Genomic DNA, 24,630 nt, shown 5'->3' with positions numbered 1-24,630 from the left:
CTCTTCCTTTCATTAGTCCCACTATACCTGTCCTTAACAGTTTCAGTTCAGTTTACACATGGTTTATTTTTTTCCAATTCAATAAAACATTCATATGTGTCGGTCGGTCGATTCGGTGCGTCGTCTGGTTTGTTAGGTTAGGATTAGGAAGTTCGATTAAATTCTGCTGAGTGATGCTTTATTAGCTTTTGTGGCTTTATTGCGCTAGTTTTGTTACATCAATAGCAAATCTTGTGAAGTTCGTGTTTTAGTATATATTTTTAAACATGTGGTTAAACGAGGCCGATGAATTCTCGGAAATATTTAAAGGAATCTTTCCATTTTATCTCTTAATTGTTTTACCGTTGTTTATCATTATATCACCAATAAATCCTGTAGAAGCTTCTTATGAATTTCCAGTTTACCGGATGCAACAGTTTGATCTTCATGGTGTTCCTCACGGTAATTTATTTGTATTAGGCCTATCAGTATTAATGCAGCCTAGGCCTATGCTATAAAAAATTGACCCTCTAAATTTAGTTTGTTAGTTCTAGGACTTACTAAGTTAGGTCTATCACATTGGAGGTGTAGGGAGCTGTTAGGGTATATTAATAAGCTGGGCCTATCTTGGCTGCAATGTTAAGTTTTACACTTTCAATATTATTGCATTAATTAAAACAATTTTTTCAACAACAAAAAATGCTTAAGTCATAACTCAAGTTAATCTTTGGCAATATGACTTAACACGTTCGCTACTGCAATAGTACAAAATTTGTCATTCACATGGACCAGGGGTGCAGTTTCTTAACTGGGCTATGCTAATATCGATTGAAACTATCAATTCGATTAGGGCCTAGTAAACCTTCATGCGATTTTTTCACCATCAGCAAGTTTGGTTGGTTAGGTTAGGTTATGATAGCTTAATTTTATCATAGATATATTAAAAAATATCGATTATTAATCAATATTTTCTATTCGATAGTTTCCATCAATATTAGCATAGCCCAGTTAAGAAACTGTACCCTGGACCAGCGACGCACGCGACGGCCGGTTTCTACCCATAAACTGCCGTCGCATATTTGCGTCAGGTTTATAATGTTATTAAATTGCTTACCTACATCTTTGTAACGAAGGCTCTGAATTCCCTGCTGTGGTCTACAGATATGTCTGACGCACAACTGCATTGCTTGGTCTGTGGATATGATGATTGGTGACGTCATATGATAGTTGGAAAAACTGGTCTTTACTTTTCTGCATCACTGTATGTATACTTATGTATGCAGTATGTATGCTGCATTATCCTATCTAGCTTTTATATTTGTTAAGTTATTAACTGTTCTTGAATAATCTGTTTTTTTACTTAGGCTACTTTCACCTCAAAAGACAAACAAAAATGAACTGTCACATATTTTTGGTGTTTGGGCTATTTCAAGTAAACTAGATAATTTTCATTATTGTCTTCGCTGTAGACCGGGCGTTGCAAATATGTGACATTACAAATGGTTATAAAAAAAAACAAAAAGACAAGAATAAATCATTTACAAACATGATTGCAGTGTATTACAATGTAAATGATCACTGTTTTACAGGTTTTCTTCCGTGGTCTATGTGTAGGCTACTGTTAACCAAGTGATAGCCGGTCTATGTGTAAGATTCAAATGTATACCTCGGTCTGTGGCATTGACCGTGGCGTCGCATATATGCGACGTTCAGTAGCGAATCTATATAAATAAAATTACAGTTTTGTCTGTAGGCTACATTGCTTAGACTCATGCAGTTTTTGGTTATTTTTACGTTTCATAGCCTAATAACAAACCGTCAAAAACCCAATTTTGTTCGATTTTTGTCAAATTTTCTCCCAATGTTTACTAGGTCTATTACATTTTATGAAATAACTAGCTGGCCCGACAGACGTCGTCCTGTCCTAATGTGGTTTTATGTCAAATGCTCGTTCATTTTCAAGATGAGCTCGTTCGAATGGCTCAATTACGTCCTGGTTGAAGTTCGTTCGCTACGCTCACTCACCTTTAGGTTGGGGCTCGTTCGCTGCGCTCACTTGCCTTCAGGTTAGCTCGTTCGCTACGCTAACTCACCTCTAGGTTGAAGTTTGTTCGCTACGCTCACTCACCTTTTGGTTGCAAATTAGCTGTTGTCATAAATTTAAAAAAATAAGAGTGCTGCACCCTGTTGGTAAGTCTATTAAATTTTTAATGCTATTGAACATCACAGAATTAAACATTTAAATATGAATACTCATAAGGTTAACATGGGAAACTCCAGAGCCACTGGGGCGGAGCCCTTTTGACGGATCTGCACCAAACTTCACACAAACCATCCTTGAATAATGCTTAATAATACCTGAAAGTTTCATTACAATCTGTCGAGCGGTTTCGGAGTCCATAAAGGACGAACAAACAAACAAACAATCAAACATACATAGGTACATACAAACAAGCATACGGTACGTTGGATTATATATAGATGATCAGCTGTTTGGATTAGTTCTCACTTCTAGCTGTCACTGATATGTTTACATTAAAAGTTGTTTACAAATACCGCAAACATTTACGATCAAGTTTTGTTAGCACATCAAAACCAAGTGAGATTAAAAACGTGCCTTACTTAACCGGTTTAATTAATCGCAAGTGCAACGATTGTTCTTGAGTTTTGATAATCGGGGAAAATACCGTGAATCAGTGTTGTATTAGTGCTGGGAAACTTACATTTTTTTAATCATCGTTACCAATAGCTTACAAAAAAGGTTTCCACTCATTGACGGCGCTTCAAAGACAGTTGTGTAAAGTGCAAAGTAAAAAATCACAACTGCAGAGGGTGATTGTGGATGTTGCTGCGATCTTGGAAGATCTTTCTGATTTCGCTGTGATTACTGACTGAAATCAGCTCCAGCTGTTTGTTTCATCAATCAGGATCATTTAACTAGTTATTTAAAGCCCAATGATCAGGGACAGCTGGTTCTAGTTTCACATCTAATACAGTTTATATAGGTTTTAATGAATTAACTTATTATCCTTTTGACAGGTTGTCGCTCTGCCCCAGTGAATCTAGAAGCTCGTTCCCTTACCAGTTGGAGTACGTCTCGACACTGTGTCGTTGTTCGGTTCCAAGATCTCTCTGCTGAACACTTCAGAGAAATACGGTCAAAAGCTGGCGCACTTTTGGTTGTTCTTCCAAAAGATGTTGAAAATTTACCATCCTCTGAAAAACAAGTAAGATAAACTCAATAGCTACTGGTACATAACTTACAGGTTAAAAATTGTTAAAAACTGGGAATTCAAACAATATTTTATTTCAAGTTTGCTCGCTCTTACAGGTAGAACTTAAAACAGGTTAAATCTACTAATTGTAGTAACTTGCGTATGTTTTCAGGTTCTAATGGACTTGGAAAAATTTATGCTTTCCCAGGAAGTGTTTATACCTGTGTACTTTGCCAGTTGGACACCGGAGTTTCAGATAATTCTGGATGACGTTGCCACGAGTATGGTGACGGACGAGAAGGCGGGAACTGCTGCTCAAGGTAGACTGTTTGATACGTAGAATAACAATACTGTGTTATAAGGAACAGCATACACTGTAGACTTGTGCTTGTATAGGCAGTAGATCAATTTTTTACGCAAATTGTTGAAATATAGATATAGGCCTATAAATAGTAATTGATATTTGTTATCAAACAACTTTTATTGATGTGTTTACAATGAAAGTATCAAATCAAAAGATCTTTATTTATTTCATGCACATTGGTACTTACAAATAGGGTCAATCGATATACTAAAATACCAAATACAATACCCTCTGCGTGGGGTAGATGTGTTCAGGAAATATGTTGCGTTATGGGAAACTGAGTAGAATATTTGTGATGCAAAATAAATTTAACTAACCATGTAATAGGCCCCTACAAATTTCTTTGTGACGTACTTTTCCCACACTGAAACATATAACACTAGTTTACATGCCAGGTTTAAGTACCACGTGCTATACAGCACATTTAGTTTCCGGATAGGCCTCAGTACGGAGATTTGGGTTGGCCTTCCAGGGTTCGCGACAAGATGTTACCTTCACACTCAGCCGTGCCGTCGCCTTGGCTGAGGTTTACCGCGTCGGAGATCTCGAGCATCTGGTCCATCACACAGATGTCGCCGTAGTCCGGATTAATCCTCACGGACCGGTCACTGCCCCTTCCACCGCAGTGAGACGTGGTGGCCTTCCATGGAAGCTAGTCGCCACCCCCGAAATCGTTATCGTGTTCAGCACACGACATCCAGCCAGGCCCTTGGGTTCTGCACACCAAGTATGGGTTGACTCCGTCTGCCGTTGTAGCCTGGGGTCCACGGTCACCCTCCTGACGTCACAGCCGCAGGCTGAGGCACATTCCGCCCCCCCACTCGTCGTAGTAGGCTGGGGCTCATCCGGCCTCACCTGGCCGTCATTGCAGGCTGGGTCTGTTGTGACCACCATCGATGCTACTGCAGAGTCGAGTCATACTTCCCATCCGTCGCCGCTGTCGTCTGGGCATCTGGTTTCTCACACAGATCCCTGTCGGTGCTGTCGTCTGGGAATCCGGCTCATCGCACGGATCCCTGTCATCGCCGTCGTCGTATAGGTATCCTGCTCGTTGCAGGGATACCGGCGTTGCCGTCGTTTGTTCGGGCGCCATAAATGTGACGTACTACGTGGAGGCTTGAGACTATCGTATGGGAATCCGGCTCATCGCACGGACCCCTGTCTCTGCCGTCGTCTAGGAATCCTGCACGCTGCAGGGATGCCTGTCGTCTCAGTCGTAGGTGTGTCCTCCTCGCTGCAGGAACACTAGCCGCTGGTGTCGTATCGTGGGAATCCGGCTCATCGCACGGACCCCTGTCGTTGTCGTCGTCGTATGGGAATCCGGCTCACCGCACGGACCCCTGTCACTGCCCCTTCCACCGCAGTGAGACGTGATGACCTTCCATTGTCGTTAGTCGTCATCCCCGAATCGTCTACATGTCCTCATGTAGCCCCAGGAGAATCTGGTTCAACACACAGATCCCAGCGTCGTAGCGGTACCTGGGGAACTCCGCCTGCCGCTGTAGTCGGGGTTCGGATCACCCACCTAACGTCGCAGCTACTTCGCCTTCACTGCAGGCTGGGCGTCCATCGTGGCCCCAATCGAGACTACAGCCGGTAGTCCTCGGCCCCGTCGGTCTCCGCCTCCGTCCTGGGTGTCTGTCTGGTTCTGCACACAGACTCGTGATGTCGCGGTACCTTGAGCTTAGCCGACTCAACCCGCCACTGTAGCATAGGGTTCGAGCTCACCCGTCGACCACGGCTACAGGCTGAGGTGCGTTCTACCCCCCCACTCGTCGTCGTAGGCTGGGGCTCTGCTATCCTCACCTGGTCTTCACCGCGGCCTGGGTTTTCCAGCCCGCGCGCCCTACATCGGTACTACAGCCGGGGAGCCTACTCGTACGTTTTCGTCGCTGACGTCCTGAGTGTCCGGTTTCTCACACGGACATGTGTCACTGCCCCGTCCGCCGCAGTGAGCTGCGTGGTGGCCGTCCGTTCGTCGTTGTTGAGTGCCACCCCCGATGCGAGCTACTTGCACCCTTCGCATGTAGTCCTCGGGGATCCGGTTTATCACACGGTCCCGTGTCACTGCCCCGTCCGCCGCAGTGAGTCCCGTGATAGCCGTCCGTTCATCGTTGTTGAGTGCCACCCCCGATGCGAGCTTCTTCTTGGGTTTACACCACGCCAAGATCCACCACAACGGTTCAACACTCGTTGGGTACACGTTGACCAAGCCCCGGTTGTCTCGCTGACCGTTGTTCTCCGTTGCAATGGTTGGTTTGTCACGCAACCACTGCCGCTGGATAATCAATCGAAGAACACCGAAGCTGGCCAACAGCGTGATGTGAGTTCCTCTGGTTGGTTCATCACACAACCCCAGCCGTTCGAGAATCGTAGTAAGCTAGCTGACTGCTCTACGTCAATCTTCCGTCCGCTAACGAGTCGCTGGTTCCAGTGTCGTGAGTTGCTCGTCACTCCAGGTAGGTTTAACACGCTACCGCAGCTGCTGAAGCGTCGATGAACTCCATGGTCGTCACCAAAGGTAGGTTCAACACGCTACCACAGCTGCCGAAGACATGCTGAGTCCACGCCGACTCGCCAGTCCCAGACCATAGGCCAACGTTATCCAATTCGCACCAAAACAATCTCATCACCTGTCGTCAACTCATAACACAAAATATTAGAACACACAAAAACGTTAAACATGAAATAATACTCAAAGGGTTAGTCACGGATTATCTCACATGACACTAACCAAACATCGTTAAATAATCAGAGATTAAATTACCAGACAGAAGGAATATAAAATGCCTTGTTACTTAAAACGAAAATAGCTAAAGTTGGAGGCCATTCCAACGAAGCAAACAAACTCCACTATCAATAAAGTAACTAAGGCCGAAACGAGTCATCCCCTTCTGGTTTCCATTAATCTCTAAATTCGTTATGGCAAACACGTTGTTAAAACCATAAAACATCGTAAACAGGCCTAAGGCCACTACTACCAACACGCCATGCGTGCCGGCCGGGACGTGCTCAACTAGCACAACTAATCTTAGTAGTCACTGACTACTACTAATAAATTCGTATGATGAGATTAAATTATTTTGGGCTTACTAAAAATGGATTAAAAATACACAGGCCTCGTAATATTAAATCGTTACGTTATGGGTTTAACACACCATCATGATCAAGTCAACGTAGCCTAAGTCCATTGGTTTAACAGGAGTGAAAATATAAAATCTAGTAAAACTGATTTTAAAAACTAGTATTTTACACCCTGGCAATAGTTAACTCGGTTTACCTTATATCTATTGAAATATAAGACTTACAATTTGTATTGAAGCGTCACACGAGTTAACTATGCTTCACCAATAAACTATTACGACGATCTCGGTACTCTACTTTAGTACGTAAGAGCTCTCGAGTGTTCGTAGTCGTGGCTGGTGAGGAACTAACTTTCCTGCTTGCCGTCTGAGGGTTCCTCGGTTCATCCCTCTCGCTCCCCTCTCTAGCAAAGTAGGGGGCTCAGCTGATCCGGAACGTTTGCTTGCTGTTTGCTAACCCGAAAAAAAGCTAGCCGGCCGCCGTCGTCTGCAGCCGCTAAATCGTCAGTCGCTCGAGCTTGTTGTTGTTGTTGACTGTAGGTTATGTTGTGTTTGTTTCACACGACAATGAGTTTTAACTTCAAGTTGTCGGTTTATATTATTCACTCCGCATTTCCTCACGTCTTTGAGACGGATTATTGGCCTAAGGCTATGATCTGCGGGTTTACTAAGTGTAGAAAGTTTCTTCAAAGTACCAAGCCGGGTTGAGCCCTAGCTTGCGAAACACATAGCTGGTGAGTCAATAAGCTATAAAACACTGTATAAGGTTTATGCCACGCTCATACAGTATTAATAACTCTCGTTCTACACTTATTTAATACCAAACACAACAGTGTATCATGCCTATACTTTACTGAAGATGTTATAACTAAGGTTAGCCTTCTAACCTATAACCTTAGTTAGGGCTGGTAGGCTATGCCTAGGGATAGGCTAGACATAGGAGTAGGCTAGTTTGACCCCCCTCAAAATAGGCACGTTACATCTTTAAAAAACATAAATTTTGTCTTTAACATTTTCCATAAAAAATGTCTTCCCATAAACTACTTTCAATCAACACCAAGTTGAGGTCTCTTGGTTTTTATGGGTGGAAATACTTAAAATTAAAGAAATAATTACTTGTATAGATCCTAATAAACTTACAACAATGTTAAACCTCCTTTACTTAATTTAGACAACTCCATTGAAAGTAACATAATGAATATTTTATGTTGTAGCGTTGATGAACTCAGTGTCTGCAAATGGTTACCAAATTGTGGTCAACACAAACAAAGCCTCGCCAAAATCTGACGTTCAGATTGCTTCTGTTCAGGTAGGCTATGATTTAGTGCCTAGACTAATTTCAGGGTTTCATATTATGGTGAAACATTCACCTAACCTTAATCTTCTTGCTATTACTTGTTGACCTTTTATTTTTTTAAACCCCTCTTGTAGTTCACTGCAGCTATTATTGTACTGGTCGCAGGCCCGTGGTTTGCTTGGAGGCGCAATGGGCCTGAGAGATGATTGCGCCCCCCTCCACTTTTATGGAGGTTGCCTTCCACCTTCCCCTATAACAGGGTTGTGGGGAATTTTTCTCTTCCTTGCGCCCCCAAAAAGCGTAAACCCACTTGCGCCCCTGGGTCCATGCCTACCGGGCCCATTTAAAAGCGGCTCTGACTGGTTGTTAAATATTGATTGATATAGTTTTTATAGTACCAAAAATTACACTTTGTCTTGAATTACGCCAATTTGTGATAACGTGCTGATGGTTTCCGTTTATTTTATGACGTAGTAACTTTAAAGTTATGTCAACCAAACTAAACAATCGATCTATAAGCTGCTGTTTGTACTCTAGAATTGTAAACAAATAACAAAGTATATAGGTTATGTCAATTAGTAATTGGGACATGAATAAATCTTACAGTTAGAGAAATTAAAAAAACTAACTGACCATTCTAATCAATTACCTTTTATAACTGAAACATTAAATAGTCAAAACTGCATAGTCAAAAAAAAAAAAAAAAAAAAAACATGACCGATTTCTTGTACAAGAATTTAAATTTGACCTTCCACTGATTTCTATTATAGGGAAAACTTGTGGGACATGGGATTGAAGACAAGATGCCAACAATCGCAATTGTCGCTCATTACGACAGTTTTGGGGTGGCACCAGTAAGTATCATATATTTTGTTCACTACAATAACTCTTATCTTACTTATATTACCACAACACATAAAAGCTTAATTTGTCAATTCTGACAATCCAGTAGCTAATCAATCATCGAATAAATATGTTGTTGGCAAACCATTCAACTAAAGTTCTTGAATACTTTGAGATTTCATACAATAAATGTGTCTGTGTGTGTAGGTGATTGAATAAAGTTGATAAATTGTTTGACAGAGGTAATGTAAACGTTTACTCATCGCAGCTTTTACGACCGTAACTTATGATCCTCTTAACTACCGTCTTTATTCCCATTCTTCGCTGTCTCTTCTAGGAGATGTCGTTTGGAGCGGACAGCAATGCCTCAGGTGTAGCGATGTTGCTGGAGCTTGCGCGACTTTTCTCCCACCTGTACGCCAACGCGCAGACACACGCTCGAGTGAATCTGTTGTTCCTGCTGTCTGGTGGTGGCAAACTCAACTACCAGGGGAGCAAGAAGTGGCTGGAGGATCAGCTGGATGGGATCGACGCTTCGTTGCTTCAAGTAAGTGTAGAGGTTTTGATTACTGACTGTTTAGGGCACTAAATGTTCTTCTACAACTGCCTTTTACACCAGGCACTTCACTGTTGAACCAGAGCATTTGATTGATTTTTCAGTTGTACAGTAAATGGTTTTTTTTTATTTGTTTAGTTTTGGGGCTCCACACAAAGTAAAAAGTCATTATTTGGCCCATTTTGAACACTTTTTTGGCACTTTTGGGGGGAAAGCTTATTTTACCCTTAAAATCATGGTCAACATTGCAAAAAGTACTAAAAGTCACCAAATTGTTTTGACAAAAAATCTTTTTTAAAACAACACATTTGGTATGGTACAGTACAAATCTGGTTTAGTGTAAGACTACCCCCAAATCGATCATTATCAGCAGTTATCAATTTTGATGATTTTCAAACCTAATGTTTGAGGGAAAAAACGCATTTGCAAAAAAATGTGTCAGAAGTAAAAAGTAGGCCTACTAAAAAGTACAATAATTATACAAAAGGTCAAAATAAAAATTTCATTGTTAGGAAAAATTTGGCTATTTTCAGTGCTTTTTGCAATTTTTCATCCCGATTTTTCAGATTTAAATAGGTGTTTCCTTCTAAAGTGCCAGAGGTAAGTGTTCAAGATGGACTAAATAATGAGAATAATGCATTTTAAAAAACACATTTTTGGCCCTTAAGTAGATCTAATCACAAAAACATTGTTTTTTTTCTTATCCAACTTATTAAACTTTACCCTAATCAGTGAGAGAATTTGATTGAGTTTAGACAAAAACTAATATACACTAGGCCTGGGCCTACTTACTTTACGGTAACAAACATGTTTTTTCCCCAATAAATATTTAAATCAGGTATTAAAATCAGGTATTTTTCAGGTTTAATTCGGATGTATTTCAAAATGCAATGGTTTTGTAATGTTGTGTATGAAAAAAAAACTGTAACTTTCCCAGAAATAACCTAACAATCTAGTGACATTCTGTACAGAGGGTTGTGTTTCACTGCAGGTGAAGCCAGAGAAATAACGTTGCATTGGAAGGTTTCCTGGATTTAGATTTGGAGGGTCTTCCATTGCATTTGATGTTAAATCCATTATTGTGCTTCACATGTTTAAATAAAACTGTAGAGCGAGTATAAATAAAAATAAAAATGACCAAACAGTTTTACTTTGATCCTTGATATGTTCTGTTGAAAATTTAAATGTAGGTCAACAATCAACATTAATCAATTATATTTACTGTTGTAAGTTCTGACTACTGACTTGTGAACCTAAATAAAAATTTAAAATGCCATTAGAGATTTTTTATCATTGAGCTTTTAATCGATTATTCTGGCTGAAGGAACAAACAAACTTACCCAATCAACAAAGCTCTAACTTGCAGCTTATCCCACTACATTCCACACTTTTTCATTAATATTCAGTTTAAATTCGCATCTAGCTACGTAAGTAATGATCTCTATAAGTTGCATTGTACAGGGCGTTTATCTCAAGCGATGTAGATTACGCTGTCTCCAAAGTATGATGATGAATGAAAATAATCCTTAACGTTTAGTCTATGTTACATTTAGTTTACTATTGCTCGAGTCACATGACTCTCTCGACATTTTATTTAATTTTAGCCTTCTGATCACACTTAAATACTATAAATTGGTCCATACATACCTGTATTTTTGTGATCTTTGGTGTTGTGTTACGGCTAGTCTTGACTCGACTTCTGCCCGATCACATCGTGTCCCACTTAGCTGCAGTATTATCATCTCGTTTTGTCAATAAAAAATGTTAGTGTTTTTTATGTCTGTTAAGTGTACTTTTGAAGATGGAGACTACAGCATAATTGGGTACTGAGAGAATTATTTTAAGATCCGGATATTGTCGCTGAAGTACAGAGTAGAAAGATGAGATGGGCAGGACTTATGGTAGGAAAAGAAGACAACTCTTTACCAAATAAAGTACCGGTACTGGAGAACCCAGAAGGAAGTAGACCCCTTGGTAGACCGAAACTGAGATGGCGGGACCAAGTAGAAAAGGAATAAGTAAACTGGGAAGAAGGAAGGAGGATGCAAGATACAGAGATGGAGGGCAGTGTGTTAGGGAGGCCAAGTACCATCTAGGGCACAAGTGGCCAAAGCAGTAAATAAGTATATTTGTAATAATGACGACCTTCAAATGAAGCTAGACAAGATAAGATGACATCTGTTCTGGCCTGAAGATGACTACAATGTCGAGTCGAAACTGGTTGACATAACGCAACATCAAAGATCACATAAATGCAGATACGCCAATTTATAAGACTTTTTCATGAAAAATATTCACAACCTTGTTGATTAAAACTGTTGATTTAGTTTTTGGTGTTGTAACATACAAATTATTGACAAGTTCTATTTCTAGTGTTAGCTTTGTTAGTTTTAGCTAATTTGATGCAGGTATATACTGATACTCCTAATGTTAAGATGGAGCTATCTATGCAATTCCTACAAAGTATATTTACCTTGTGTGCAGGAAGCCAACTTCATCCTCTGTCTGGACACAGTTGGAGGAGGAAACTCTCTTTACTTCCATGTATCCAAACCTCCGAGGGAAAACTCTCCGGGAGCAAATTTCTACAAGGTAAACATCTTTTGACTCCATTTTGTCTTGTCTAACCCTTTTAGCCCCATGAATTCTCTCATTGATTTAAGTATTTTTCAATCACTGCGTTTCCTCATCAGCTAACTCATTCTGCCATCTATCACAAAATTCCAAATTATTTCTTGAATAATATTAAGTTTTTTAACAAGAAATACCCGTTCTGGCTCATCAACTATGTAGCGTTAGCAAGATGATGTTGGCTAGTTCGTGTATGTAGGCGTTATGTAATGACGGTGGATGATGTGATATGGTACTGTGAGACTAATTTAAGCGTGCTGATTCTGCTACCAAATGATTTATATGAAAGACGTGCTGGGGACCAGAGGACGGAGATCTTTTACCCAGACCGGAAGCTTGCATAGCCAGCTTTGATTTATATACTAATACAAATAATATACTTAAACTATCCTTCCAAAACTTGTGACCTAGAAACTGACAATGAGTGAAATGATTTGGTGGTGATTGAACTACTTAAATCAGAAATAATTATGAATTTAATGAGATGAACTGAGTGGAAACTTACTGGGGAAACGTGTTACCTTTTTCATGTTGAAAATGAAAATGGTCGAGGAATAGGCCTTACTGGCAATTAATTAATTCCTACATTATCAAGGTCTGGGCGACCGTAGTAGGTCTCCCCCTTTAGTTTGCCAGCTAGCCTGACATTGATTACTATTTAGTATCTAACTATATAATTATTCTAGGGACTTAGCCATTTCATGAAGGTTTTTAGATGATCAGATTTCAGAGCGATTTCCTTGATGATCGGCGATGAAGTGGGAAGAGAATTGGAAAAGTAGGTGGGGGAAGGCGTTCGCTTGCTCGCAGTGGGCTGATGAGTTTTTCATGTAGCCCTGCCACGCGAAGCGCTGACACTATAAGAAATTAGCGTGCCACTATGCGTCACAACTAAATAAATATAAATTCCTTGCCACAAGACAACTGTTTTAATAGATCATTTTGTGGTACATTGACTTAAGTAATTACTGAGTTACCCTTTGTCTTGCAAGTGTCGATTCATAGTAACAGCATGTCACCCATAGAATGTCCTACCCTTCACCATAAGGTGCATAGCATTTCATTCCAGACTGATTTCATTGCTGAAAACATTTTACCTCTATCAGATGGTTTGGCTGGATAGTGGATGGTATACTTTAAACTTAGGTGTGGCGGAGAGTGAATGTGTTACAGACTGTGATTTACCACTTTAGCTATAGTTATTATTTTGATCATAACTCTTAAAAATGTTATAAAAATTCATCGTTTAGTTTATACATAGAATTACAAGGTTAACTGTAAGAAAAAAGTTCCCCTAAACAAAAATTATATTTCATTTTATTTTGACATCTTGTGGAAATAAAAATGCAACTTATTCTAAACAAGTTTTCAGTGGTCACACACAATAAGGGTAGGTAAAATAAAGCAAAATGCCTGTTTTGAGTACGGTAGCAAATTACAAAAAATCCACCCATCTTGTAGACATAATGGCACAACATACACCGGTATATTTTCCAGTGTTATTTTGATCTGTAGGAACTGAAAGGTGTGAAGAGTAACGTCCCGGTGGAGGTGGTACACAAGAAAATCAACCTCGCAGAAGAAATGCTTGCCTGGGAACACGAGAGGTACAGCATCCGGAAACTGCCAGCCTTCACACTCTCATCTCTCAAGGTAAAATTAACCTTTGTCATCCGAACTTAATATAGATTTGACGTAGTTAAATCAAAGTAATATTGTTACATGATTTTTGTCTCAGATTGAAAATAAAAATTAATTACAACACTCATAAGTGGGGAACGAACTGGTCTAGTGGTAAGACGTGAGGCTTCAGAGCCCAGGCTTAAATCCCGCCATTCATTGATGAATTTTATGTATGCGATAATGCGGCGATCCTAAGGGAGTCTGAAGTAATGTGTATCAACAGTTCAGGGCTAGAACCTAGCGTCCTAGGAAGTGAAGGTGGGATAGTAAAGACACTTGGAAATAGAAATGGTCGGGATTGTACTTTAGTTAGAGAAGTGTTTTCTAATTCCTTGTTAAGTTTTGGGACGGAAACAGGAATGGATTTTTCTCTCTGTTCAACAAAGGAAATTTTAGGTTTTTAATCTTGATGAGTAAAAGTTTGCAAGTGGCAATAGTGACAAAATAATTTTTAGTCTTTATTGTACTGTTCCATGTCATGATTGCTGTAGGCCTAACCGGTAATTGTGGTTCCTTAAAGACCCTAACAATCTTGATTAAGCTTTTGCTATACAAGCATTTGCAGCTTGTTGGAAACTTATTTGTAAAACTTAATTTTTGAAACTAAACAAATAGAAATTTAAAAAAATCTGTTTTATCTTTTTTATTGTTTCAGACACACAAACATCCCGGTCGAGGGACCATCTTGGACACAAGACAGAGCGTGGATGTTGCAAACCTCGTGCGCAACACGGAGATTGTCGCGCAAGCTTTGGCTAGACACATTTACAACTTGACAGGCGGGACTTTTCCCTTCTCCAAACACATGGTGAGAAAACACATTTGAATCTGTTGCCATTGTTTATCTTCATAGAATCTTAGAACTCCTGTGAGAAACAAGATAGCGGATAAAATATTTATTAATCTTTGTGTTGTAGCTTTACTACTGACTAAGAGCAAGACGTAAAGTCATGTTTATACAAGGCCAGTTGGCGAGCATTGGCAGGTTACCTGCCTCAGTTGACTTAGAATACAGTAGAGGCAGATACTAGGACTCCGCACTTGCTTGGTAGCTTCTATTGAAATAAATCTGAAAAAAGTTTACTCTACCAACAATTTTGCACGCCATTTATTTGCTTTTGGGGAAACTAGATTGTAAAACTATCCAAATCTACTTAAAGTTGCACAAGCTACTAGTGGATTAGTATTGAAGATGTCAGGGAATTAGTCAATAGCGGGATTTGTATGACGTACTCTCCCACAAACCTGCTTTCTCACTCGCTGTGTAGTGTTTATATAGTCTTGTACCGTTTATTGCAAACTTAAAACCACATGATCCTTACTTATGCCTCTGCCAATCAAATACTGGTCCATTCAATACACACTAAAATGGTCTGTGACGTGTGAGTAGAATTTCCATTCCACATTACATTTGTACCTCAGATCCTTCGTCTTGTTTAATGTTTGTGTTTTGCAGGGTGTGGAGGCTGATTCTCTCAAGATGTTTTTGGACTTCCTCACATCCCAGCCCAGAGCTGCCCTGCTGCTGGCAGACAAGAACAATCCTCTAGTCACTGCTCTCTCTCAGACACTCGGCGGGTAAGGCAAATCTTGTAAATTGCTTTAAACCATAATCCAATAGTACAGTAGAACCCTGGTTAACCGAAATAAAGGGGGAGAGCCGTTTGGATAACCAATTTTTCGGTTAATCCATCAAATGCTAAAAATAGCCTATGTATTACCAGAGTGTGTAGGAAAAATGAATTTAAAACAATATTTAAATAATACAGTGTTTTATTTCAGCCACAAAAATGTTACAATGGGTTATAGAAAAAGCCCCTTTCGAGAAGAAAGGGGCTCTCTGTTTAGTGTTTACATGTTACTTTATTGTACTTATATTTTAGCCCTGTATTAATTTATGGAACCGTTTCGGTTAACCGGGGTTCTACCGTATTTTTGTGTTTTTAGCTAATTTACCATAAGTAAAGTATGCAGCTCTTGGTACATAAGGTGGTACTTCGCATTGGCGTAGTGGTGTGGGAACAGTGTTTGCACTGTAATAGAAGAGGTCAAATACCACAGTCACACCTATTGTTACACCACTCTTTTTTTTTCAACCTTTTTATTTATATGCAACCTGTATTTTTTCACAAAAATGACGAGAGTTCTCATATTTCCCAATTTGCAGCCACCCCCCCCCCTTCAGGTCTTCCCTTCTTGAGGGTTTTTTCCAAATTGGTCATGCCATCTCACCATTTGGTCTGACTTCCTGCTGATCTATTCACAAAATTATTCGACAATATTGTTTAGAGAGTCGTCCTCTTTTCTTCATGTCAAGCCCATCTCATCCTCCTGCTTGCCTTTTCTTGAATAGCATAGTTATTGGTAGCCTAATAAAAAAATGTGTACAGGTCTAGAATTAACTTTTCTTTGGATTGAACCAGCAGCCTACAGATTTGAAGGCAAGCACTATAACCTAGAGTAGACTCCCTCTTATCCGGACACCTTTTAACCGGACTACACTCGTCGGAAATGATATCTCTTCAACCGGACAATTTTTATCAGCACATTGGTGTAACCGGACTAGATCGGCAGGAAGTGGGCGGTACTGAAACGACTGTTCTCTTGGGAAAGATTTGAGACCAGTGATCACTTGTCTAAATACAATGCTCTCCTAAATTTAAGTCAAATATTTGGGTTACATAACAAGTTTTTGGGGACGTCGGTTTAACCAAAAAAACTGATAAGAGGGAGTCTACTGTATCAGCTAACTTGACAAAAGGGCTCATATGTTTAGGCATTTTTAGGTCATCATAAAATGTTAGGTCTCATTATAAGTAATTGTTCATTGACTGGTTCATCATGCATGCAACTACGAACAGTATTTTATAATAGTTTATTCTCACCTTAGTACTAAACAATCGGTTATAACTTACATTTTTAATACCTGACTTTTGGTTTCAGTTACATCAAAGATGTCAAAATCTCTTACCAAACGGCTGACAAAAGAGATCCCGAATTTGTATTTTACGATGTAACAAAAGCTGTTGTTAATGTCTACAGGTAAGAAAACCTTCTCAGGCTATATTTGAAAGTTTCTTATTCTTGTAGGTATTGTTATATTTTCGGTTTGTCAATTTATATACTAAATTACTAAATATTATATTTATTACTAAATATATTATTCAAGTGAGTGTATTAAAGTTATTTTTTTGGTACTTTGCTATTATACTGATCACACCGTTAAATCAACTTCCAAATAAGAATTTAATTAGATCAAATAACAAAATCTTCCTACCTAACCTAATCTAACCACCCTTAGGTTAGGTTATGTTATAATTATTAGGTGTGGTTAGTATAATACCAAAGTTCCTATTTTTACTGCTAAGAAGTTGAAAAATCAGTTGAAACTTAATAATTAATTAGTTGTGATTATTGAAAATTAATTAGTGTGTTTTTAATTTTCAGGAAAGTTTTATTTTAAATGAACTGTAATTTGAAAACTCGCAGAAGAATTAACAGTAAAAGTATAATTTTTTATGATCTTCTGACAGGTTTTTTCAATCTTAAATTAATTAGTTTTAAAAATAGTTTCATTTAAAGACATAAAAACAATATAGTTGAATGTGTTTGTTTTCAATAAGAATGAGATTTTTTCTTAAATTATGTTGATTTGGTGATCTAACGTTTTTATCCTTTGTTACAGCGTAAAACCAGCAGTATTTGATCTGTTCCTGACTTTTGCCATTGTTATGTATCTGACTGTCGTCTACTTTTTCATACAAGTAAGTTCAACCAAATGACCTCTAACTTTTGATAAGGTACACGAATGATCGCAAACCACTGGTATTTCGTTTTAGTATAGGACATTTCAGAGTAAGTTTATAAGAAAAGAATATGCCTTGGATAATATTTTTTTCAGATGATTCAGCTACATTGCACCTCTTTAAACACAAAACAAAAATCCACCTGAAATGTTTTTTATATATTTTAAATGCAAATTACTTGCTGTAAAATATTGCTTGTCATGTTTTGCTTAAATAACAAAAATATTTTTAATGATGTCAATTTTTAAGAGAAATTTAACCGGCATGAGACACTGCAATGAGATCAAAATTATGGTACTTTGGTATTATCCGGAGGCCACCCTTATACAGCGCGCTGCGGTGGTTATGTTAGGTTGGGTTATAAATATGTTTGTAGGACTTTCTTTGTTTTGTTATGAATCGAACCATACCAGAGTCATACTTTCGTCCGCCAAATCCCCTCCAAGTAAGCCAATGTCTGGTCGTTGATCGTAGCCTGCGCATCACCTGTCATCGCGCCTGTATCTGGATCAGTGTCCAGAGTGATGACTCATGTGGTATCGTTGGATTCATAATGAAATGAGGAAAGTCTAACAAACATATTTATGCCCAACCTAACATAACCGCCGCAGCGCACTGTATACCTACTTGGCGGAGTACACATCGCAGCTAGCAGCCGCGACGCATTCAACTCAATCCTTCAGACATCACTGCCTTCTGAAAGGCAGAACTCAAAGGCCGCTAATCGTAATCATGTCAAATTTAGACAGTAAGTAAATTAAAGTATGTTCTTTTCAATTATGTAGTTATTTTTGGTCTCCGGTAAAATAAATCCCTCTAAAATAAGTGGCCTCCGGATAATACCAAAGTACCTAAATTATCTACAAATACATTGCAGTGACAAGTCTACTTTCTGTGTGTGCAGTCAATAATTCAAGTCCTGTAACAGAAATCTGACTTTTTCAGGGGTTCCCGACGCTCTACTCCATTATGCTCAGGTTTACGTCTCAGAAGAAAAGTAAAGCTCATTGAAAGATTGATGTCCTATCTTTTGACCGATACAGCATTTAGCCTAGTTATTTGTCTAGAACCATCTTGTAAATATTGCTACCTCACCTAGTAAATTGTAAGTCGTCAAACATTTATTGATTGTAGAATCGATTAGCTAGTCACGGGTTGTTGTAGATCAAATGGTGAAATGGGAAAGTTTACACTTGCGTTTATACAGGGTTTGGTTTGGAAGCGTCAGAATAGGTTTGACTAGTTTCTTATTTATCGAAGGTTTTGTGTCCAATAACAAGTCATGTTTAGTCAGTATCGTCTTCATCTTTATGTTTATTGATGTTATACATTATTTTTTAATTTGATATGCTCTCATACATAAATAGGTAATTGTTTTGAGAAGGGAGACATAGTAAAGAAAGGAATTGAAGGTATTTTAAGCAGTGTTGTAAAAACTTTCAAAACTAAGATTTGAAAATTAATTGTTTGTTGTATTGATTAATTTTAATAAATCCATTAGCATGCTGGTTTGAAAAAATTAAATACACCTTATCAGTTTGAATCAACTTTATAATCGATAATTAATTGTTTTTCTTTATGTAGGCTATTTTGTTGGCTAATTTAAATGTACCATTGTATATTTCATTTATGCATCTGCAATATTTTGTAAACCATTTTTTACCAATACGGTCTGATGATAGTATCATGGTATCATTCGGCAGTTCAGACTAGTTGTAATTTTCTACACTATTATTTTACAACTAAATATTTATACTTGGTGTTTTGACAGAGAGTTGTGGCCTATCGAAGTTTTTAATAATTAGAAACATAGAAAGACTCAACATGTTGAGGCAACCTATAAAATGTTAATTGCTTACATTTAAAAATATCTTATAAAAGGATAGGGCATTTGCCAGGAATTATTAAGGCTAATGTCTAAGATTGTTAAGATTTTCTCCAATCTCCAGTGGTTGAAAAAGTGGTCAGTGACCACGAAAATTTCTACTTTTAATTTTGTGATGTGTTATGTGTCTCTATGGACTTATTTAAAGGTAAGCCTTAATAATTACATTTAAAAATGTTTGAATTGAGCAGTAACAAGAAATATATTTAAGTTTTTGTATGTTTGCTATAACAAAATGATAAACAATATATCCTGTTTAGAATGATAAGTACCATTATTTAAGTTGTAGTCATCGCCAACTTACTTTTGTTGCATGTAGACATTTGTGTTGCTTAAACTTCGGTTTTCTGTTGTCCCTCTTTACAGGAATATTGTTGTAAGCAATACAGATTTGTGGACCAAAAGTGTTGTCTTTGTTCTTCAAAATATACCTTTTGTCAAAGCAAATGTTTTTTTTTCATCCTGTTGGGAATAGTATATTACTAGTACGGAAAAATGATAGATGTTTACCTAACGAGTATGGTTCGTCCTGCACGGAATTACCATATCGTAATTTAATTTGTATGTCTTATATGAGGTTGGTAGGCCTAAACACATTCTGGACGAGTGATGTACGATATTGTTCTCCATACTACTCTAAACTAACCTAACAATTACTAATCCGTTATATATTTCCACCGACTAGAGAACTTAACAATCAGTCAATCACTACTCATAACTTCAAAGAGAGGTCACTTGTTTTTGTTTATTGATTCGTTGACTTATTATCAATTATAATCAGCAGGTGTCCGGTAAAGATTCTTTTTTTTGTTTATTGATTTGTTCACTTATTATCAATTATAATCAGCTGGTGTCCGGTAAAGATTCATTACAGTACAGTAGTACCTACGTAATAAAACCACATTTGACTAAGCAGGCGGAAAACAGCTGTTTTCCAGACTAATTTCTTTCATACATGGAGATTGGAAAGTCTATTAAACCAGTGTAGTGTGGCGAAATAGTATATTTCATAACTAGAGTAAGTTAGAAAGTGAGTCATTACATAGGTATTAGAAACCATGTAGTTGCCAAGAGCTGTATGGGCTATTAATTAACAGCCGTGAGGAATATGTCTGCCTTAGTAACTAACAAGAATACAAGATCGCCCACTCATCTCCATTCATACTTGGCTTAAATTTTAGATGGCTACTTTCGTATGGCTGCCATTTCAAAGTGAAGTACAGTATTTCTAGCTAGTAAGTTAGTCTACCTTTTCAATGGCTTATGGCGAAGACCTTAGATAACAAATGAACAGTTTTTTTACTCAATTGCACAAATAAACTGCACAATTAACTGATTTTGGATGGCCCAACCCGCCTAGCTTTAGGCTTTTTTCAGGCACATGCTAAAGCTTTGTGACTTATAGGCCTAATTTTTATATTTAGTAATACATAAATTATGACGGTCAATATATTTGAGTTGGACCTCATGGCTTGTTGTCTAGAGTTAGAGGTAAAATATTCAAAATTTACCCCATCTTTATAAAGTCCTTTCCTACATATTTTAACAATAACAATAAACAAGGATAAAAAAGGTTAGAGAAGAGTAGGTATTTAATCCTCATATATTTTATTTAATATACACATTGAACACTTTACTAAACTACCATGTGATCTTAAAACTTCCTTTGCTTACTAAGTCGATGATTCCTTCTAATAGCCAGGCTTCTTACCTTCTGCCAGTAGTCGAGCGTGTTAGGATCCAGTTCCTCTAGACTTTTATTCTTACCTGCAAAACCACAATCGAATGTAGTAAAAGTAATACACTTGTGGCAAGGTGGATTTTTGACTCATTACTGGCAGGAATAAATCAAGTCTACCGTGTTCCAAGTTTTTCAAACGTCAAATAACGATTGTATTCAACAAAAGTTGTTAAACGTTGGTAACATACAATTACAAGAAAGTTCTAACACAAGTGTGAATCTCAGAGTTAAACAATGAACACAAACCCTTTAAGAAGCGAAATGCTTATGTAGAATAGACAGACTGGAATTTTACTGCTGAAATGAGCTTGGCGCAGTCGTCGCTAGGATCGGTCGTGCGGCGGCTGTGCTACAATATCTCTCTCTAACCCGATTCTTTGTCTCACTCATCTTACTCAGTCACCTGAATTGGCTGCGCGCTCGCTATAGTCTACCTAGCAGCCGCCGCGGGAACTATCAAAAATTTAAATATTCCTAGACTGAATTTTTAACAAAGGTATTGCGCTTCTTATAGGTATTATATTGATTGGTTAATGGGTGAATTCAGGGGGACTGAACAAACCATAATTTAACATATAAAATTACGCCATAATTTAACATATAAAATTACGTATGTTAACTAAGTAAGTCATGTTGATAACTGAATTCATATTGGCAAGGATAGGCAGTTTGAAGGACAGAGTATTTTCCTTGCCGAGGCACCACTTAGGACTTGGAGTCTCAAAAGAATTTTTTTCTTTTTAAAAAAATTTCCCAAATAAGTTGTTAGAGGGTTTGGCTCGTGCAGTCTCGTTTCCATTGACTCGTGCAAAATAACCGGCTCCAGACGGAGCGCAGGTGAGCTTCATGGCGCATTGAGTTGAGCGTACTCTTCCACTCGCACCTACTCGCCTTGTCTCGGCGAGAGTGTACTAGGACCATAACAGGTAGGTCCTAAGAGAGTTTGAATGCTAAGTAGGAACCTGCACCAAATCACAAAAGCGTACAATCAACACGTTAACCTACCAATGTGTAGTTTCCAAAGCCACTCAGGATATTCGTTGTCCGGTTTAAGTTCTATTTCTTGACCACCTTCTGCCTGAATGTTACTACCGCACAAATACTTAACTAATCTTTTTGCATCAGTTTCAACTGGAAGTTTGACTTTTTCAGCGGCAGCTCCAATTTTACCCTTTAACTTTCCTTTGCTTTTCCCCAGAGAGGCTATTGCACCTGGAAAAGTCAAAACGTACAATAAACACATTCAATGTAAATATTCCAAAAGTCAATCATTTAACCTACAAAATAATACTTAAGTATAAAACAAATTACAACAGTGGTGACTAATGAGTGACTTGGGAAACGTAAACTAAAGTGCAGCCCTCTATGTTCTTAATCAATAATAAGAAAATAACAAAAAATATATCAAAACATGTCTTGGTTAGGCCTAACTTAATTAAAGGGTTAATTAAGAGAGCCTTAAGTATTTTATTCTATTTAATTTATGCCTTAATGCCTAGATGTTCTATTGGTGGGAGTAAAAATGGAAACCCATCCCTTGTAAAACGTGTATGATATATACTTAAGGGCTATGCTATGACAGGACTTTTTAGATTATTTAGAGTTGCCTCAGAGCGTGATCACAGTAATACAGAATGATCCAACAGTTTACCACTTCATTCCTAACATTGTTTATTCAGCAGCATAAGACATATTGTGCTCATATATATGCATATATTATCAACTTTATTTGTAAAATTTACTTACCAGTAGCATAAGATTGCTTGACAAATACATTTCCAGGTAAAGTTCTTAAACACAAGTGAGAGGCTATAAACGAAGCACTGATCATTATAATTTGTGTGTGTGTGTGTATTTTGCAATTAAATTAATTGTTTATAGTAGAACAGAATAATCAATAAACCTGAAAGTACAGAAAACGCTGAAGAGAAGACTTGAGGAGTATAGATTAAAAAGGTTATAAACAATCACAAGAAAAAAGGTTGAAAATCAACGACCTTCTCACCGCAGTATTTCACCTCCCTTTTTTTTAGAACCTTTGGAACAGTTACACGGAACTGTTTGGGATAATGTTCAATACAACTGTGACAAAAAGTATAGAATAGGTTAGGCGAAACCGTTATATTACAAATAGCTCCGTTCCTTCTCAACTTTATTATTTTTCCTGCATAAAAATTTAATTATTATGATATACCTTTTTTCCTCCTCCTCATAATAATAACAAGTCTTTTATAGACATGGACATGACCTGTAAGTTAGTTAACTGGTTTCGTTTATTTAATTATTCTTACATTACATCACGAAAACCGGCTTATTCTTAAAAGACAATGATATAATAGCATATTAAGGAAAACTATTCAAAGAAATTGCACAGTTTTGTTAAATTTGCTAACAATGAGAAAGGTTATAAGGTATAAGGTATTGTTGATGGAGCAGGAGTCACAATGAAAAAGCACATACAAATTAAAATCAAAAGTTTTATTATTATATTTATAGTTATATTTTGGATACAGTATTGTGAAGTTCATAATTATAATAAATTTAACTTACCTTCTTCTGTTTCAAAATTCAGCTCCCCAACTATTATTTCAATGGCATGGGCTTCTTCCAGATGCTGGATCAAGTTTTCAAACCACGAAAATTGATGAGAGCAATCACCCTCTGGGCCTTTGGGCAAATAAGCCTTTTCGGGTTGTTTGAACAGTCAGATTGTTCACTACAACAACTATCATGCACATTACGTGTATGGCGCGTTAAATTAAATTTACTAGCAAAAGTGTTTGTCACAAAATGAACATTCAAACTTTTTTTGTATTAATATCAGACATACTGATCCAGTAACTCTTTAACTTGAAATAACACCATCGATTTGAGATAAAGTTTCCAATCACTTGACAAAATGGAGGTTAAAGACAGAGATCCGCGAAAAACAAAATGAACGCCTAAAAAGGAAATGGAATGGAACTCTTTGTTTGTAATGTAACGGTTTTAACAAATCTATTCCAAACAGTTCCGTGTAACTGTTCCAAAAGTTCAAAAAAAGGAAGGTGAAATACTGCGGTGAGAAGGTCGTGAAAATCAAATCAAGTTCGCTATCGATTTCGAATAAAAATCAGCTGAGCTTATGCCACGGTTGATTGTTTGAGGCACGACGTGGGGTGTCATAGCTTATAATGTCATAGCTTATAATCGTGAATTTGTTCCATAGCTTATAATGTTGAAAATGTGGCATAGCTTATAATCAGTTATAAGCTATGCCACACTTTCACGAAAAATTATAAGCTATGCCACAATTTCTCTAAAACGTTATAAGGTATGACACATTTTCAGTTTCACAACTTATAATGGTCAAATAGTGGCGCAGCTTATAATTCCGATTCTGTTCTATAGCTTATAATCCTGATTTTGAGTCATACCTTATAATCCTGATTTTGGGGCATAGCTTATAATTGAAGAGAATGTTGCATTGTGGGAATGGCATCAGCTGCTCGTTTCAGTCAGGTCTACCATATATACGATATTTTATGGTAGGATACGATAATTATTG

At 37.8% G+C, this 24,630-nt stretch overlaps 2 protein-coding genes across 2 annotated transcripts; one reads left to right on the top strand and one right to left on the bottom strand.

Moving 5' to 3' along the window:
- The first annotated feature begins 107 nt into the window (after nucleotides 1–107).
- Nucleotides 108–19,779, top strand: LOC128997172 (BOS complex subunit ncln-like). Its single transcript, XM_054422766.1, has 13 exons — nucleotides 108–441; nucleotides 3,019–3,206; nucleotides 3,367–3,514; nucleotides 7,856–7,950; nucleotides 8,709–8,792; nucleotides 9,119–9,328; nucleotides 11,822–11,929; nucleotides 13,484–13,621; nucleotides 14,307–14,459; nucleotides 15,108–15,229; nucleotides 16,595–16,693; nucleotides 17,337–17,415; nucleotides 18,403–19,779. Exons 1-13 carry the CDS (start codon nucleotides 267–269, stop codon nucleotides 18,466–18,468), a joined length of 1,665 nt encoding a protein of 554 aa, XP_054278741.1. The 5' UTR covers nucleotides 108–266; the 3' UTR covers nucleotides 18,469–19,779.
- A 1,154-nt stretch (nucleotides 19,780–20,933) lies between these two features.
- Nucleotides 20,934–23,042, bottom strand: LOC128997201 (39S ribosomal protein L54, mitochondrial-like). The gene is made up of 3 exons (XM_054422802.1): nucleotides 22,830–23,042; nucleotides 22,089–22,295; nucleotides 20,934–21,109 (listed from the first exon to the last, which is right to left on the bottom strand). Exons 1-3 carry the CDS (start codon nucleotides 22,912–22,914, stop codon nucleotides 20,997–20,999), a joined length of 405 nt encoding a protein of 134 aa, XP_054278777.1. The 5' UTR covers nucleotides 22,915–23,042; the 3' UTR covers nucleotides 20,934–20,996.
- Nucleotides 23,043–24,630: the final 1,588 nt, after the last annotated feature.

Source organism: Macrosteles quadrilineatus, unplaced genomic scaffold, assembly GCF_028750875.1.
Source record: "Macrosteles quadrilineatus isolate MER2022 unplaced genomic scaffold, UCM_ALF_1.0 Scaffold_6__1_contigs__length_79288215, whole genome shotgun sequence".
NCBI lineage: Eukaryota > Metazoa > Arthropoda > Insecta > Hemiptera > Cicadellidae > Macrosteles > Macrosteles quadrilineatus.
The sequence above is the reverse complement of the archived record's forward strand: the minus strand, read 5'-3'. Positions and strand labels throughout refer to the sequence as shown.